The sequence below is a fragment of the Sorex fumeus genome, unplaced genomic scaffold (assembly GCF_029834395.1).
Source record: "Sorex fumeus unplaced genomic scaffold, SorFum_2.1 ptg000045l, whole genome shotgun sequence".
Lineage (NCBI taxonomy): Eukaryota > Metazoa > Chordata > Mammalia > Eulipotyphla > Soricidae > Sorex > Sorex fumeus.
Genome location: NW_026606102.1, coordinates 5,157,224 through 5,175,438, shown reverse-complemented (window position 1 = coordinate 5,175,438; position 18,215 = coordinate 5,157,224). Strand labels below are relative to the sequence as shown.

The following is an 18,215-nucleotide window of genomic DNA, read 5'->3' as shown; positions in this document are numbered from 1 at the left end:
TCATGCACTCTACTGCATTATTTCTCCAGCTTTTCCCTTAAAAATAATTTTGGGGCTGTGGGTGGTGGGCACAGCTGTTGATGCTCAGGGTGTATCCCTGGCTCTGTGCTCAGGGATCGCTCCTGGCAGACTCAGAGGACCATATGGGGTCCCGGGGATCAAACCCGGGCCAGCCATGTGCAAGGCAAACACCCTGCCTGCTGTACTATCGCTCTGGGCCAACTTGAAACCCTTAAATTTAACTTCTCTGCTGAAGAAAGTGTCATGGGTTTGGGGTTTTTGTTTTGGCCTTCTAATTTGAGGGGGCTATATCCACCATGGTGCTTGGGGACCACACAGTGTCACGGACAGATGGGATACAGGCATGCAAAGCATGAACTATAGCACTTCCCCGGCCCTAGTAAGTTCTTTTAGTAGGAACACACACACACACACACACACACACACACACACACACAAAGCTACCTGCAGAGACACAACAGCAAATAAGGTTTACACGAGAAATTACAGAGAAAAGCTCAACACAGTGAGACAACAGGCTGACAGGCGGCATTTTAATTAGTCAGAACAGGCCAGAGCCTCACTCTCTGGGTGGTGTGGACCAGCAGGCAGCATCCCTTGGAACTGGTAAATGCAGAATCCTTGTCCTCCGGCCCAAACAGCGCTTTCTACCGGGATCTTGGGCGATCCAGAGGTTCAGCCCCCTTTGGGAAGCATTAGGCTAGCACATCGACGATGCAAAGTTTTGCTCTTACGCAGTGCTCAGAGATCAAACTTAAGTCACTGAAAGCGTATCAAGTCCTTTCGGCTCTTCTCTCTGCCTCTGAGCAAGGCTGTGTCCTTTCTAAGCGTCCTGCTCTGGGCCTTGGAGCCTCTCCTGGGAATCATGACACACAGCAGTTCATCATGCCATTTCTGTAGATGCCCGTAGGATGGCAAATCGGATTCTGTTGTTTGTTGTTGTTTGGGGACCCTATCTGCTGGGCTGTGATACTCACTGCTTTGTGCTCAGGGGTCGCTCCTAGTGGTGCTCAGAGGATCACGCAGTGCTGGGAGGTTAAACCAGGACCTCCCACATGCAAAACATGGGTCAGCCCACGGAGCTCCCTCTCGGGCCTCCACCCTGGATTCTCAACCGTCCACCAGCGGTTCCCTGTACAGCGCCCCCTGGAGGCAGGCTGTTTGAGTTCCATTTTCAAAGACTCTCATACAACCCAAGGTTTTGAGATTGCCCCACCAGGCACTAAGCCAATTGGCATCGGAATTAAAATGCCACCCCTTCTTGCATTCCTTCCCTGTTTCATATAAGGGGGTTCATTTTTGCATGAATCGGAACATTTTCATAAATCATCTTGTGTATTACTGAACATGGCGCGGGGAGCCCGTAAGATTAAGGAAGTGGAAGGAAGAATTGTTCAGTGGGTTGATACTAGCCCAGAGCGCACCAGCCTTGCCTGGCTGGCATGCGTCTGGCCAACCCTGGCTGCCAATCCCGTGAGCAGGAACCTGGAATCTCCTAGGGGCTTACAGTTCACTCCGAAGGGTGGTGAGGGAAAGCAGGGGGGTGAGCAGAAGCCTTGGTACTGCTGGAGGAAGGACAGGCAGTGGCTTCGGAGGATGATGCCCCATCCCCGGGGCGGCTGCATCGGTCATTTCACAGACTCAGAGCAGCTCGCATCGCTGGACTCCCCTGAAATCTGCATCCCCACTGGAACGGATTTCTAGCTCATTCCACTTGTCCCCAGTGCCAACTGGATTCTCTAGATGGCTCTGAAACGGTCAAGATAATCTCTGGCAATGATGCCAAAGTGCATCTAACTCCGTTAAAATATTTGCAAAGGGGGCAGGACTGGAGAGATAGTACAGTGGGTAGGGCGGTGTCCGCCTGGCATGCAGCTGACCTCAGTTCAACCCTTGGCACCTCCTGTGGTTCCCTGAGTCAGGGAAACTGAGTCAGTATGGTTCTACATACTCAGGGGTTACTCCTGGCTCTGGTGCTACTCTGGTACTCAGGAATTACTTCTGGCAGTGCTTGGGGGACAATATGGGGTGCTGGGGACCGAACCCGGGTTGGCCACATGCAAGGCAAATGTCCTACCTGCTGTACCCACTATACTATCGCTCTAATCCTCCTATAGTCCTCCGAGTTCCACTAGGAGTGATCCCTGAGCACAGAGCAAGGAGGAAGCCCTGAGCACTGCTGGGTAATTTTTAAAAATAATTTTATTATTATTATTATTGTTTGTTTTTTTGGTCACACCTGGCGATGCCAGGGCTTACTCCTGGCAGTTCTTGGGGGATTGGTTGGCTGTGTACAGGGCAAACATCCTCCCTACTATACTATTGCTCTGGTTCCAGGTGATTTTTATTTTGTTTGGGGGCCACACTGGCAATGGTCAGGGGACCCGATGTGGTGGTGGAGGATCAAACCTGGGCTGGCATGTGTATAGCAAGCGCCTTACCCGCTATACTATCTCTCTAGCCTCTGCACCAACAATTCTTCCCAACTAAAGTCCCACTTCCCTTTAGCTGTCTGTGGACCGATCCTCCCAGGGCACGATTCCGGGGGGTCTTCACTCTCCCTCCTCTCTGACATGCAGACTCACAGGGACACGGTCCTATATCCGGGTTTCCGAAATGACCAGACGGTGCAGTGGCAACTTCCTTGCTTGGCTTATGTGTGCCCGCCTGCCCGCCTGCTGGCGATCCCATGGGTCGAGTCCCGGGAATTCAAGGCTGAGGATGTTTAGGGTTTGTGGCAAACACCCCAGCACCCTGTACCTTGCACCCTGCTCTTACCCTGAGTCGTCTGGGGGCTGGACCTAAGGGGGCAAACTACAAAGCTCTCGCATGATCAGAACGATCCATCAGGGATGGATGTGCATAGCTGACATAGTTCCTCCTCGCTGGCCGTGACCTGTGCCCTCTCCGTGGGCGGGCGGGCGAGGAGTGCAGAGAAGGAGTCCCTTGTCTCCCCGCGTCCAGTTCCAGCACAGCCCCTAGGGCTCTGGGGAGCGGCCTTGCTCCGCGTGGGCTTGCAGCAGCCCGGCAATTTCCACATGGGCGGGTGACTTCAGAGCAATGGACAAAGCTGTCTGGCCAGCCTGCAGAGGCGAGAGAAAAGGAGGAACACAGTTCACCTGCCTGCCCCTTACCCCAGAGTGGCAGGGGGGGATGCATGGGGCCCGGCATCCCGAGACCCCAGGAGACAGGGGAGGCCAAGGGCACAGGATCCTGAGGAAAATGCCCCTTCTGGGAAATGCGGGCCCAGGGGGAGGGAGATGTGCTGTTGATGTTTGCATCTTGTAGTTTTGGGGGCTTGATCCCAGAGCCTCACCCCTGCGAGGTAAGTGCTCTACAGTTGAGTCATATCCCCCACACTTGCTGCTTGATTCTTTTTTTTTCCTTTTGGGTCACACGAGCATTGCACAGGGGTTCCTCCTAGCTCTGCACTCAGGAATTACTCCTGGCGGTGTTCAGGGGACCATATGGGATGCTAGGAATCGAACCTGGGGCGGCCGCGTGCAAGGCAAATGCCCTATCCACTGTGCTATCGCTCCAGCCCCTGCTGCTTGATTTTCAACTCTGAATTTTTATGAATTTTTAATCTGGAGGCCATGCCTGGTGGTGCTGTTGAGGACATACTCCCGGCTCGATGCTCACTGCATGCATGTGGGCACGCAGGTGTGTGTATGCACTTGGGGGACCATATATGGTGCAAGGCAAGTGCCCTGCTGGCTGATGGATCACTCTGGCCCTCTGATTATTATTTGTTGGGGCGGGGGCCACAGCCAGTGGAGCTCAGGAATGACTCTTGGCTCTGCACTCAGGGAGGGCTTGTGGAGGGCTTGTGGAGTCTTCTATGATGTTGGAGACGGAACCCAGCAAGCCAGGCAAGAGCCCTACCAGCTCTACAACCTCCTCTCTGACTATCCTCATTTTTCTTTCTTTTTTTTTCGGCTTTTGGGGTCACACCCAGTGATGCTCAGTGGTTCCTCCTGGTTCTGCACTCAGGAATTACTCCTGGTGATGCTCGGGGGGACCCTATGGGATGCTGAGGATCAAATCTGGGTTGGACATGTGCAAGGCAAAAGTCCTCCCCACTGTGCTATCACTCCAGCCTCTCCCCTCGTTTCTAAGACCTGAGCCTTAGAAACGGGCTCCAAGCATGGCAGGACATGGGCACTAATACCTCCTGCTGTCTTCTGCACAGCAGGCCATGGCCATGGCCATGCAGGAAGCTGCTGATAATGCTGTGGAAGAAGCTGTGATCAGGGGCTCTCGCTGGGCTGTGTCGGCTTCTCTGTGCAGACTGCTGAGCAGAAAGGCCAGTGAGATGGAATGAGACATGGCTCAAGGGTGGCTACAGTCTTTTTAGAGAGGGATCAATTGGGCTGGAGCGATGTAAGGGGGTCAGGACATCTGCCTTGCATGTAGCTAACCTTGGGTCAATCTTCGGAATCACATGGTCCACATGAGCACCACGAGGAGGGCCCTGAGTCCAGAGCTAGGACAGTCCTTGAGCACTACTAGGTGTGCCCACCCTTACTTTCTCCCCCAAAAGAGTGGGTCAAGGGCTAGTGTTAGTAGAAGGTTTGTCTTGCATGTGAGAGGTGCTGGGTTTGATATTCAGCACCACTCTCCAGAAAAAAACTAAGAGTGGCCTGGGCTCAGTGCCCTGTGCAGAATGCTGGGGTGTAAGCAGCCACGTTTCCAGCAAGAGATTCTCTAGGATTCCTACTCAGCATCGCTGGTGCGTCTTGTTTACATTTTGCCGCACAGCTACTAATGGTTTGGCAGATGCGGTGAGTTGCTGTAGATGGGGGCATTCCCCTAAAATGAAAGATTCCACCAAGAAGCAGGTGTGCAGTGTTCCCAAGTGGCTTCAATCTGTCCTTTTGTGTCAAGAGGGGTTCCCGCCACCGAGGACTCCACACACCCCTGGAGATGATGGCAGCGCACAAGGAGAAACCACAGAAGTCCTAAGAGGATGCTTCGGAGAGGTCAAGAGTGCGTGTGCAGGCATGCAGCTATGTCTATATGCATGAGTGTGTGCATGCGTGTATGTAGGCACGTGCACGCGTGCAGGTGTGTGTGTATGCACGAGTGTGCATGCATGTATATGTGTGTGGGCACGCAGGTGTGTGTATGCATGAGTATGTGTATGCATGCATGTGTGTATGGGCATGTGCATGTGTGCCGATGCATGTGTGCACGCATGTGTGTGCATGCAGACACGTGCATGCATGCAGGTGTGTGGGCATGTGCATTGATGCATGTGTGTGTGCACTAGTGTGTGCACGCATGTGTGTATGTGGGCACATGCATGTGTGCAGGTGTGTGTATGCACGAGTGTGCATGCATGTGTGGGCATGTGCATGCATGCAGGTGTGTATGCATGAGTGTGTGCACGCATGTGTGTATGCAGGCACGTGCATGAGTGCAGATGTGTGCTTGTGCATGAGTGTGTATGCATGTGAGTGTGCATACATGTATGTGAGTGTGTATGCATTCAGGTGTGTGTTTGTGTGAGGGTATATGCATGCATGAGTGTATGTGTGTGGGCATGTGCATGTGTGCAGGTGTTTGTCTGAGTGTGTGTGCATGCATGAGTTTGTGTGCATACATGTATGCGTATATATGTGCATGCAGATTTATAAATGTGAACGGCCAGATTGGTGGGGTTGAGCAGAATAAGAAAGGGCCTGCCAGTGGGACCCCAAGAGAAGGCATGTGGGCTTCATAAAATTAAGTTCTAGGACCCAACCCAGGCACCACATGGTCCCTGAGCAGATATCACTAGGTACAGCCGTGGAGGCCCCCAGAACCACTGGGGTGGCCCAGATCTCTGTGGCACTACAGGTCCCGAGCCATATCACGTTCTCAGGCCTGTGCAAATGAACTGTGGCCCAGTTGGTGGGAATGGCCAGTGGGGGTACCAGGCCTCCCGAGGACTGTTCAGGAAGTCCCCAAACTTCTGGGGCCCTGGGTGTAGCTCAGGTGGCAGAGCACATTCCATGCATGAGGAAGTCCCTGCGGCTGATACTGGACATGGCCTGGCCCCCTTCCTAGCCATGCGCATTGCCCTGCACGGCCCCTACAACAATAACAGTAAGACAATAAGAACCTTTCCCGAAAAGGATTCCCCATAGGTTTCCTCTGAGTACTGTGTGTTCATGGGTATTTGCGGGGCTGCTGGGAAACTCTCTCTGAGGGGGACAGTGGAACTGGCCTGTTCCCCAGGGCCCAGCAACCCCAAGCTGGCCCCAGCTTTGGGTTCCTGGGTCCACTCTCACGTACTGTTGGAAAGGAATGTTGGGTAACATGAGAGATCCTTCCCACGCTGATGAGGAACTTGAGCCAGCTAATTCCTAGTGAGTCTTGTCTTAGATGGAGCAAATCTGGATCAACATTTAAGTTTTCAGCCCAGGAGTCTGGAAAGGCAGCATGTGGGTTTACTCCGCCCAGCCCCCAGGATTCCACAGGGTCCGAGGCGGCACGCAAACACCAAGTGTGGGATGATATTTACCATGGGAACGAGCCCTGGGCCCGCCTTGGGGGACCCGGGGCTTTGGACAGGGACCATCTGGCCTGGACAGCCTACGTGTGTGGGCTTCTCATCAGCAGACGCCAAGTGTACGAGCTCCGTTCTGTTCTGAGGAGGAACAGGGGGCCTGGAGAGCGTGTCCTCCAACTTCTCTCCCAGAGACTGAGAAAAGGATGCGGGAGGCAGGGCCGTGCATGGGCACGAGGCTAGGGACACTGCATCCGGGACTGGTGTTGAGGGAGTTCTTCCAATTTCTCACGGGAGAGCAGCATTTGTCACCGTGTACGGGGATGGGAACGTTCCCAACACAGACACATGCGAAACTGTTCCCTTGTATAGCCGGACCTAATACAACAGCAAGTGGCAATATTAGCTGTTTTTCTGTTGTCATAGTTCATTGGGAAGGGGGGCAGGGGGAAACATCTGATGGTGCTCAGGGGCTACTGCTAGTTCAGTGCTTGGGGTCACTCCAGTGGTGCTCTGGGAGCCATGTAGTGTAGGAGACTGAAACAGGGCCTCCTGCATGCGAAGCACGCACAGGCCCATGGAGCTTTTTCTCAGTCCCATTGTTATCTCAGTTAAAAAAACAACAACAGGTTCGATCCCCAGCATCCCATATGGTCCCCCAGAACAGCCAGGAGTGATTCCTGAATGCAGAACGAGGAGTAACTTCTGAGCATTGCTGGGTGTGACCCAAAAAGAAAAAAAAAAAAGAAAAAAACCAACAACAAAAAAAACAGAGAAGGGCCAAAGTGATAATTCAGTAGGCAGGGTGCTTACTTGCACGTGGCCGACCTGGGTTTGATCACCAGCATCCCATATATTGCATTCTGAGCACCACCAGGAATAATTCCTGAGTGCAGAGTCAGGAGTAACCCCTGAACATCATTGGACGTGGTCCCCCAAAATAAACATTTTTAAAAGATTTTTTTTAAATTAAAAAACAGAGAAGTCAGCTACCAGCCCTGTTCCAGAGACTCATAAATAAATCTTGAAAGAGATCAACTCGCCACAAAATTTTCTCGGATACCCAGTCCCAGCTGAGACCTCCAGGTGATCTTGGGAGGGTGGCGGGCCATGTTCCCACCCACCCAAAGCCCCCACAGCTGCATCTAAATCCCAACAACTTCCGCCATGCCTCTGGACGGACTGCACACGACTGAGCTCCACAAGGACACTAACCTGCTGAAAACTTTCAGGTACATGGGGTGTCTTTTATCTGAAAACTCCAGGCCTTCTCAGAGTTGGGATGGGTGACCTCCCCCCAACTCCCTGTACCTCCAAAAGCCCTGGCAGCCATGGCCATTCTCATTTATTCATATTATTAATGTCATTGGTTTCTTTTGGCTTTTTGGGTCACACTTGGTGATATTCAGGGGTTACTCCAGGCTCTGCACTCAGGCATTACTCCTGGTGGTACTCGGGGGACCATATGGGATGCTGGGAATCAAACCTGGGTTGGCCACGTGCAAGGCAAATACCCTACCCACTGTGCTATCACTCCAGCCCCTAATGTTCATTTGTGGGCCATGCCTGGCAGAGCTCAGGGACTATACTTGGTTCTGTGCTCAGGAATAACCCCTGGTGGTGCTGCGGGGACTATATGCCATGCCAGGGATACGAACCAGCATGTAAGACAAGTGCCTTAACCTCAGGATTACCTCAGTGGCCCCTTGCAACATTGTAACACTCCCTTCCGTGTGAAGTCAAGTTGAGGGCCACCTGCTCTCTCAAACCAAGGGAAGGAAAGGGGAGCGGAGTGGTAGGGAAAGGAAGAGAGGTGGGCAGAGGAGGGGAAGGGAGGGAAAGGAAAAGAGGGTGGGCAGGGGAGGGAAAGGGCAGAGAGGGAGGGGCGTTACTTGTTGGTGAATCAACAAGTTGATGAGTCAACATTCCATCCATCCGTCTCACCTTGTCGGTCAGGCTACTGTCGCAGGCCGGGTGCGCCAGGAGCAGCCGCACCATGTCCGTGTTGCCGTGGTGACAGGCCAGCATGAGGGCGGATGCTCCGTCGTGGTCCTGCAGGTTGACCTCTGCGTGGCAGCTCAGCAGCGCCTGCACCATGTCCTCGCGGTCGTGGCTCACACCCAGCATCAGCGCCGTGCGGCCCCCCTGCACGGAGCACGTGGGCGTGGGGAGGCTGTGGCCAAGCAGGGGGGAAGCCCCTGCCCGCTGGGTGGTCTCGGACACTGTGGACAGGCACCTCCTCCAGCTCCTGGTGCAGGACATGTCCCATCCACCCAGTCGGAGGCTCCCTCCTCGCAAGAGTCCCTGACCCGCTAACGCAGGGCCACTTTCTGCCCATCTTGCTCAAGGACTATGCTACTGCTACTTGGCGTGGAAAACATCTGTCAGTGCTCAGGGTCAATCCAGGCTGTGTTCAGGAGTCACTCCTGCTGGATCACAGGTGCTGATGGGGACGAAACTGGGGTTGACTGTGTTCACGGCGAGTTCCTTAACCCCTATTCTAGCTCTCCGACCCCATGTGCAAAAAAAAAAAAAATCTTTTTTTTCTGGGCTAGTGATGAAATCCAGACTTCCTTCCCTGCAGGCGAGTGCTGTAGCCCTGAGCCTTATCCCCAGCCCCGGATGTGAATCCGGACACATTAGCTTCTGCTGGTGTCCTCAGGCAGAGACACTAAACAGAGACATCGCGACTGTTCCCCCTTGTCATCGCAGTCAGCATGGAACAGCAGCAGGGGCTTCTGGGCACAGACACTAGCGTGGGCAAACTGGGGTCAGGAGTCAAGCCAGATGGAACTCGCCAGCTTTGGGCGGTGACCTGGACGCCAAGTCCACTGACCTCTCTCCCAGTCAGTCCTGGTCTCGGAGGTTTTGTTTGTTTGGGTTTTGGGGGCCACAATCAGCAGTGCTCAAGGTTTACTCTTGGCTCTGTGCTCAGGACTTACTCCTAGCTCTGTGCTCAGAGATATCCTCCTGGTGAGGCTCAGGGCTCACTCCTAGCTCTGTGCTCAGGGCTTAATCCTGGCTCTGTGCTCAGGGCTCACTCCTGGTTCTGTGCTCAGGACTTACTCCTGGCTGGTGCTCAGGGCTCACTCCTGGCTCTGTGCTCAGGGCTCAGTCCTGGCTCTGTGCTCAGGGCTCACTCCTGGCTCTGTGCTCAGGACTTACTCCTGGCTGGTGCTCAGGGCTCAGTCCTGGCTCTGTGCTCAGGGTTCACTCCTGGCTCTGTGCTCAGGGCTCACTCCTGGTTCTGTGCTCAGGGCTGAATCGAGAAGGAAATGTGAACATCCAAGCTACTCAGGTAGGCCGTGCATGGTTCTGTGCTCAGGGCTCACTCCTGGCTGGTGCTCAGGGCTCACTCCTAGCTCTGTGCTCAGGGCTCACTCCTGGTTCTGTGCTCAGGGCTGAATCCTGGTTCTGTGCTCGGGGCTCAGTCCGGGCTCTGTGCTCGGGGCTCACTCCTCGCTCTGTGCTCGGGGCTCACTCCTCGCTCTGTGCTTGGGGCTCACTCCTGGCTCTGTGCTCGGGGCTCACTCCTGGCTCTGTGCTCGGGGCTCACTCCTGGCTCTGTGCTCGGGGCTCACTCCTGGCTCTGTGCTCAGGACTTACTCCTGGCTCTGTGCTCAGGGCTTACTTCTGGCTCTGTGCTCAGGGATCCCTCCTGGCAGGGCTCAGGGAACACCTTAAGCAGAGCTGGGGATCATATCCGTGCCAACAGCATCCAAGACAAACCATGTATTATCTGTCCATCCCTGAGATCTTAAGGTTAGAAAATATTCAGGCATAGGAACGATGTTACACAGAGGATCCAGGGTCCTTTTGAACTAAAAACTACAAGGGGTTGGGGGGTAGGGGGGTGGTTGGAGCAACAGTATAGCAGGGAGGGTGTTTGCCTTGCACATGGCCAACCTGGGTTCGATTCTTGGCATCCCATATGGTCCTCCCAGCACCACCAGTAATAATTCCTGAGTGCAGAGCCAGGAGTATCCCCTGAGCACTGACAGGCGTGACCCCGAAACAAACAAAAAAAAAACCCTCTACACAGGTCTGTGGAGATGGCTCAAGCACACCCCAGGCCTATGCAAGACTCTGAGCTCAATCCCCGCCACCACGTGGTCCCCAAGCACCTCCAGGTGTGGGCCCTGAGCACGGCTGGGGATGACCCCTATTTTGAGAAACCCTCTGTGGAGAGATCCACCCGGAAGTCCTCACCTACTGGCAGGATAAAGCAGGGAATGCCTATCAGTACTGCAGGAGCTCCCATGCACGGCCTACCTGAGTAGCTTGGATGTTCACATTTCCTTCTCGAAGGAGCTTCCACACGACAGCCATGTCTTCGTCGGTCTCTGCAGACGCCAGGGGCGTGATCATCACGGCCGTGTAGCCAGCTCTGTTCTGTAGGTCCACGTTGCAGACGCCTGGAAGGGCAGCAGGGGAGCTGGGATGGCTGCTGAGAGGCTGAAGGGTGGGGGGTCCCCTGGGGAGAGTCCCTCTCACAGGGGTGCTATCGGTACTGTGTGCTTAACGTATGTTTGTTTTTTCTTTTTGGGTCACACGGGAGATGCTCTTGGGTTACTCCTGGCTCTGCATTCAGGAATTATTCCTGGTGATGCTGGGGGGGACCAGGGATCGAACCTGGGTCGGCTGCATGCAAGGCAAACACCCTCCCCGCTGGACTATTGCTCTGGCTCCATTTACGTTTGCTCTCCGGAGCCGGGTACCTCACAGGTACAGAGCAGCTGCCCTGGGGTAGAGCTACACCCCTGACTTGTAACGGTGGTCAATTTCTTTTTGGGTTTTTCTTCTTTTGGGGGGTTTGAGACACACCTGACAGTGCTCAGGGCTTACTCCTGGTGCTGTGCTTAGGGACTGATCACTCCTTGCCAGTCTTGGGGACCATGTAGGGTGCCAAGAATCAAACTTGGATGGTCATGGGGACAGCAAGCACCTTCTCCATATATGGTCGCTCCAGCCCCTCTTTCTAAGTTTTCTGAAAGGACCCACTGGGCAAGGTCAGAGATAACGATAGCCAACTGCCACGATTCCCAGCAGGCGTGATTTCTCATAGTGGATGCAACCCTGCAGGTTAGTGAAGCTGCAGGAGGCGGAGGCGGAGTAGCCAACAGGCAGCAGCTGGTTTCTGTCTGTCTCCTCTCACTTGTAGCTAGACTCTAGTTCGTTTGTTCTGGAGCCGTGCCCGGCAGTGCTCAGGGCTTATTCCTAGCTCTGTGCTCAGGGATTATTCCTGGTGGGCTCAGGGGACCATATTGGGGTGCTGGAGATGGGACCAGTTGCAAGCCAAGTGCCTTACCCGCTACACTACCACTGCAGCTCCTGCAACTCTTTTTACTTTGGGGGTGGTGGGGGCGTGGGCCACGTTCCTGGGATGCTCGGGAGAAACCCTGCGGTGCTAGGGATCAAACCCAGAGTACCTGCCCACGTGCAAAAGTGCTCTCCTGCTCAGAGTTATCCCCCCAGTGCTCTCTGTTTCTGTCTGTCTGTCTGTCTGTCTCTCTCTCTCTGAACAAATTCGCAGATGGTTCGGGCTTAGGGGACTTCCCCAAGTACCTAGTGATCTTGTGCAAGAACCTGGAGGCACGGAAAATGCCACAGGGCAAACACAGAAAAGCTTCTGCAGAAAAATGGAAGGGAACCACGCCTTCCTTTCAAATTTGTCAAATGTTTCAGTTTGGGAGTCATACCCGGGGATGCCCAGGACTTCCGCAGGGATCACTCTGGTGGTGCTTCTGCCATACTATCTCTCCTGTCCTTTTACTTCCTTTTTATTTTTTTTGTGTTTTTGCTTTTTGGGGGGGTCACACCCGGCAATGCACTGGAGTTACTCCTGGCTCATGCACTCAGGAATTACTCCTGGTGGTGCTCGGGGGACCATATGGGATGCTGGGAATTGAACCCGGGTTAGCCACGTGCAAGGCAAACGCCCTACCTGCTGCTGTGCTATTGCTCCAGCCCCTACTTCCTTTTTAATATTAAAGCAACTGGGGCTGAGAGACAGTACAGCAGATAAGGACATTGCCTTGCACAAGGCTGACCTGGGTTCCATCTCTGGCACCCCATACGGTTCCCTGATCTTCACCAAAAGTGATCCCTGAGCACAGACTCAGGAGTTAGCCCTGAGCACCACCGAGTGTGGCCAAACCACCAGCTTCCCCCCAATAAAACAATTGTGAATAGACATGTATGTGTGTGTATATATACAGATATAGATAGATAGATAGATATATCTCAATTAAGAATATATACACACATCACATTTTAAAAACATTTTTTAAAACATCCTTTTTTAAAGACGTGCTATTAAAAGGAAACTGAAGAGATTTCTGCATTGTGACCCACTGGGAGAACCTTCAGGTACAGACCCTCGTCAGTGGCACACAGGACCCCTCAACTGCATGGAACACCCAGAGCCCCGTGACTCCTGCTTCAGGGAGAAACCTGCGTGTCTCTGTCTTTGGGGAGCTAATCAAGTTCTCCTGGTACAAGGAACCACTCGCCTTTCTCAGCATTTCCTCTCTGTAACTCTGAAAAAGAACCAGACGAACTGCCTCGGGTTATAGCAAACTGAACATGGATAGACTTTAAAGCACTCAGAATGGCGCCGACGACATTTTTATGGGTGTTTTCACCCAGGAAGGGAACAAGAGTGGGTAAGGCATTTGCCTTGCACACATGCAACCCTCATTCGATCCCTGCGTCCCATAAGGTCCCACCAGCACTGCCAAGAGGGACCCCTGAATGCAGAGGTAGGAGTCAGCCGCGCTAGGTGCAGCTCCAAAACCAAAACAACAAAGAGACTGTCACTGTTCATCGAATTGCTGGAGCGGGCCCTGTAACTTCTCCATTGGAGACTTTGTTGTTACTGTGTTTGGCATATTGAATACAAAGAAACAAAGAAACAAACATGAAAAAAACCCAGCCGGTAAGGGCTGAGTGTGGCCCCCTCCTACTGCCAGAGAGTCTTGTTCTTACAGTCTTGCTCAGGAAGAATTCAGCGCAATAAATCTGGTTTATGGAAAAACGTCAGTGGGGATCCTGACAAGTTCTGTGCAAAGGGAAAAACTGGCATCCCAATTCCGCCCCCCCCCCCCGCCCCCCTGCAGAAATGAGCTCTAATAACAGCGGTTTGCTAGAGGCTAAGGAAATAATCTGCTCGCTTCCGCTCTGGGGCCCCTCTGGAGTACTGACTGGATTCTGTAGACAGCAGCTGGGGGCTGACCATTAAGTAACAACGGACAGACGCAGCTGCCTGACAACACTGTCCAGTCCTGGGAAGGCTGTAAATATTTGCACTGCCTTGTGCATTAAGATCTTAAAATATTTTAAAGTATAACTTACGATATTTACATAAAATCCTTTATGTTTGCCTTTAAGATGCAAAGGAGGTTGGCTTGCAGCTCCTTGCAGCAAGGGCTTGATCCCAGGGGCTCAGAGAAGGGCCCAGGCATTCCCTGGGAGCCTCCCTGGAGGAAGGGGGGAATGGGCAGACAACTGAGCATGCTCAGACTCAATCTACTTCTCGGGCAGCCCAGCAGGGTCAGAGCCCAAGGACATACCATGTCCAGGTATGCTGCAGGCGCCTCCCTTTACAGTTAGCCAGAGGCCTCTTACCTTCCCCTTAAGGAGTCCAGGCCTGGATGGACGGGCTTGCCCTCCTGCACACCCCTTTCATAGCAGGGCTGCAGTGCCCATGCTCTCAGGCCCCTCCCCTGCCCCAGCAGACCTTCTGCTTGTGGCTATTTCACTGTGTCCATAAGTGAAAGTGACACGTGTCCAGCCACTTGAAGGTTGGTGGGTATTGACTGGATTCTTAGGCAGCATCTGCAGAAATAGCCACCACCACATTCTCTATGACCTGCTCCCTGGCTTGGCCTGGCCTGGCCCCACCAGCAAGGCCCTGAGCTACTAAGAGAGGTTCTAACTCACTGATGTTTCCAGCATCTCAGTGCTCACCCCCACATCCCGCACACTCGTCCCCACCCTTCCAGCCCACACACACACCCAAGGCGAGAGAGACGGATCTCAGTGGGAATTCTGGCTTAGCTACTTCATCGCTCTGCGGCCTGGTCCACACGACAAGTGCTCTCTCTCTCTCTCTCTGTGTTCTCACTAAAAAAAGGCAAGTTATGGGGCTGAAGAAATAGTTCAGTGGGTAGGGCACTTGCCTTACATACAGCTGACCCAGGTTTAATCCCCGGCATCCCCTATCATTCCCTGAGTACCACCAGGAGTAATTCCTGAGTGCAGAGCCAGGAGTAACCCCTCAGCATCGCTGGAGAAGGCCCCAACACACACACACACACACACACACACACACACACACACACACACACACACAGAGGAGAAAGGCAAGTTAAACCTACTTCCCGGGAGAAGGCTGGAGAGAGAGCCCAATGGCTTGAGTGCAGACTTTGCAAACAGAAGTCCTGAGCCCAAGCACGATGGGGTCACCTGATCACCACTGTAGTAATGCCCCAATCCCCAGCCCCCGCCCCCAGAGCTGGGAGCAGCCACTGAAGAGTGCCAAATATAGCCCAAACACCACTCCCTGCCCAACCTAGCACACCATCCCTGCACAGACTGTCTACAGCACTGCTCTGTGTCCGTGGCACCATGCTGCATGGGCCACACAAGGCATTTAGAAGCTGCGGGTGTTACCTGTAATGACAGTCCCTAAGTCTGCTGTCACGGGGACACTGGCTCCAGGAATCATGCACCATTTTTTAATTTTTTGCGTCACACCCGACAATGCACAGGGGTTACTCCTGGCTCTGCACTCAGGAATTACTCCTGGCGGTGCTTAGGGGACCAAATGGGATGCTGGGAATCGAACCTGGGTCGACCGCGTGCAAGGCAAACACCTTACCCACTGTGCTATCACTCCAGTCCCGAATCATGCACCTTTCTCCATCATTTACCACCTTCAAACCATCCCTGGACCCAGCCAGCAGTGGGACCCAGTGCCTGGGAGACACTTAAAGTCACAGAGCACATGCTTTCCAGGTTCCATCCTTGGCAGGATCGGGGCTGTGGCTCAGTGGTAGAGCACACGCTTTGCATGTGGGAAGCCCTGGGTTTGACCCCTGCACTCTCTGTCTCATTCCTCCTGGCTTCTCATCCACCACCGTCAGTCACAGATGCTCTCGGATCCCTACCCTCCTGACTCTGTGCTCAAGGACCACTTCTGTCACAAGCCTCCCCTCTCACTGTGGCCCCCTGCCAAGGCACCCCCTTGGTCCTGCCCTACAGCCCTGCTCCCCTTGGGTCCCCAAGCCTGCTGGTGACCAACTGATGCTTCCCAGGGCACTGGGGTGTGCCTTATCTAGACCCAGACCTGCTTCCCCCAGGGGAGCATTCCTGTGATTGACCCTCCATACCAGGGTCACAACAGTCCCACTCCCTTGTCACGTTAAATCTCACCCTAGCTGGAAGCACTCTGGGGTTCAGTTTCCGGTTTCCGACCAATCTCCCGGGTGCTCCCACACGGGACTGATCTCTGCCAGCTGCCTTGCTTCCGGGCACCCTCATCTCCCTTCTCTTGAGTCCCACAACCACATCCTGGACCTCTTTCTTAGGAGCCAGGGTGCGACTTCACCTGAACTATCTGCTGACCGCCCCTGGGGTGCAGAGGGTTTTCACCCAGCTCCCCTTCACCTCCCTGAGAGTCTCTAAGCATGGCCCTCCCTATCTGATGAAAACGAATTCGATGGAGACAAACTGGGCAGAGGCAGCCCGGACAAGCTGCCACCCCAGAGCTGCCTGGATACAAGATCTCTGCTCTCTGCAGCACTGTGTGACCTGAGCAAGTTTGTTTTTTTTTTTTTGGGGGGGGGGGAAATCCGCTGGTCCACACCAGCTACGCTCAGGAGTGAGCCGGTGGCGATGCTTGCTTGAAAGACCACAGAAGAAGATGCAAGGGGTCAGCACCAGGGTGGGTGGGCTGCAAAGGCAAACGCCTTGCCCCTGGCCGTCATCTCTCTCCCTGCCTGCGTTTTCCTGTCCCAACACGAGAAAAAGAACGCTCCGCCCGTGCTTCCGTGCGCGGGGGAGGGAAGCCAGCGAGCTGGCAGGGGCCGTGCCCGGACCACAGGGTCCCACCTGTCTCCAGCAGCAGCCGCACGATGGCGAAGTTGGAGTGGGACACGCTGTAGTGCAGCGCCGTGTTGCCGTTGCCGTCCGCCAGGTTCACCAGCAGCCTCAGGAAGGGGGCCGGGTGGGGCTGCAGCCCCCCGAGGTAGGCGGCCACCGCCGCGGGGCTGGACGACTTCCGGCTGGAGATGCGGAACCACTCCTGGCTGACGATGCGCAGGTTTTGCCTCTGAAAGCCCGGGAAAAGGGGGCGTGTCACCTGGCTGCGGGCCAGCCCGCCCCGCCGAGCCACGCCCCGCGCCACGCCTTCCCGCCCCGGCCACGCCCACGCCCACGTGATTGGCTCCCGGAGGACTCGCCTCCGCGTGATTGGCTCCCGGAGGGCTCAATCTCCAGTGATTGACTCCTGGAGGACTCCGCTGATGAGGATGGGCGGGCAAGCACCTTGGTGTGGGTCTAGGGGAAATTCCTGCCACCATCCCACCATGGGAAGCAGCAACAGTGATAAGAGGGATGAAAGGGAGGGGGGTTGGGGTCCTTGGGGGGAGGAGTTGGGTACACCGGTGATGGGTGTGGTGTTGGAATGATGTGCATGGGAAACTATGACTGACTATAGAATCTCAACTAAAAATTTTTTTAAATTTCTTTTGGTCTTTGTTTGTTTGTTTTGTTTGTTTGTTTGGGCCACATCGGTGGCGCTCAGGGCTTACTCCTCTGGCCCTGTACTCAGCGGTCACTTTTGGCAGGGCTTAGGGATCTATATGGGAATGGAACCTGGGTGGATGGTATGCAAACACCCTACCCAATGAACTATCATTCTGACCCCAAAATAAATAATTTAGTTTTAAAAAGAAAGGATAGAAATATATATAAATATATATATTTATATATGTGTATGCATATATATAATTTTTTTTTGCTTTTTTGGGTAGCTATGCACAGGGGTTACTCCTGGCTTTGCACTCAGGAATCACTCCTAGCTATGCTTGGGGGATCATATGGGGTGCTGGGAATCGAACCCAGGTCGGTCGTGTGCAAGACAAACGCCCTACCCACTGTACTATTGCTCCAGCCCCAATTTTTTTTTTTTTAAAGAAAAGAAAGGAGAGCCACACTATACCTAGTCACACAGTGCTTTATAGCTTGAGTCACGGTAATGTGGGTCAGGTGCCAGGTGTACAAAGGAGAGGTGAGCCTGTGTCATGCAGGATGGCCCTCCTATTCGGCCCTCCCCAGACTCCATCCTGCATGGTTTTATTATTTGCAGTGACGGGTGGTGTGTCACTGTGTCACCCCCTGCTTTCCCACATGCAAAGCACACGCTCCAGCCCTTTGAGAACCGCAACCCCCCCACACACCCGCCACAGCCCCCCTGAATGTTTTTCATCTCCTAGGCATGACTTCAGACACCACATTTGACTAATGACAAAAATGCCCGCTGAAAGTGAAGATCAACAACAGATTCGAATGATGCTGGACAGGAAACCCAAACAGCTGGGCCTGAGTTCCCCTTGGCTTTTAAAAAGCTTTGCTAGGACCTTGCTGAGAAAACGGGTTACTCGACCGTGCTTGGCCGCATCTCATCCCCACAGGTAGG

General features: G+C 53.9%; 1 protein-coding gene across 1 annotated transcript in view; it reads right to left on the bottom strand.

Moving 5' to 3' along the window:
* Positions 1 to 2,603: 2,603 nt before the first annotated feature.
* KANK4 (KN motif and ankyrin repeat domains 4) overlaps positions 2,604 to 18,215 on the bottom strand; it is a 32,376-nt gene continuing 16,764 nt past the window's right edge. Inside the window, exons 6-9 of the mRNA XM_056122207.1 lie at positions 16,628 to 16,847; positions 10,787 to 10,929; positions 8,459 to 8,659; positions 2,604 to 3,104 (exon numbers count right to left, since the gene is read on the bottom strand). Of these exons, the coding sequence (XP_055978182.1) occupies positions 3,000 to 3,104; positions 8,459 to 8,659; positions 10,787 to 10,929; positions 16,628 to 16,847 (669 nt within the window). The 3' untranslated portion in view covers positions 2,604 to 2,999. The remainder of the gene's footprint in view (positions 3,105 to 8,458; positions 8,660 to 10,786; positions 10,930 to 16,627; positions 16,848 to 18,215) is intronic.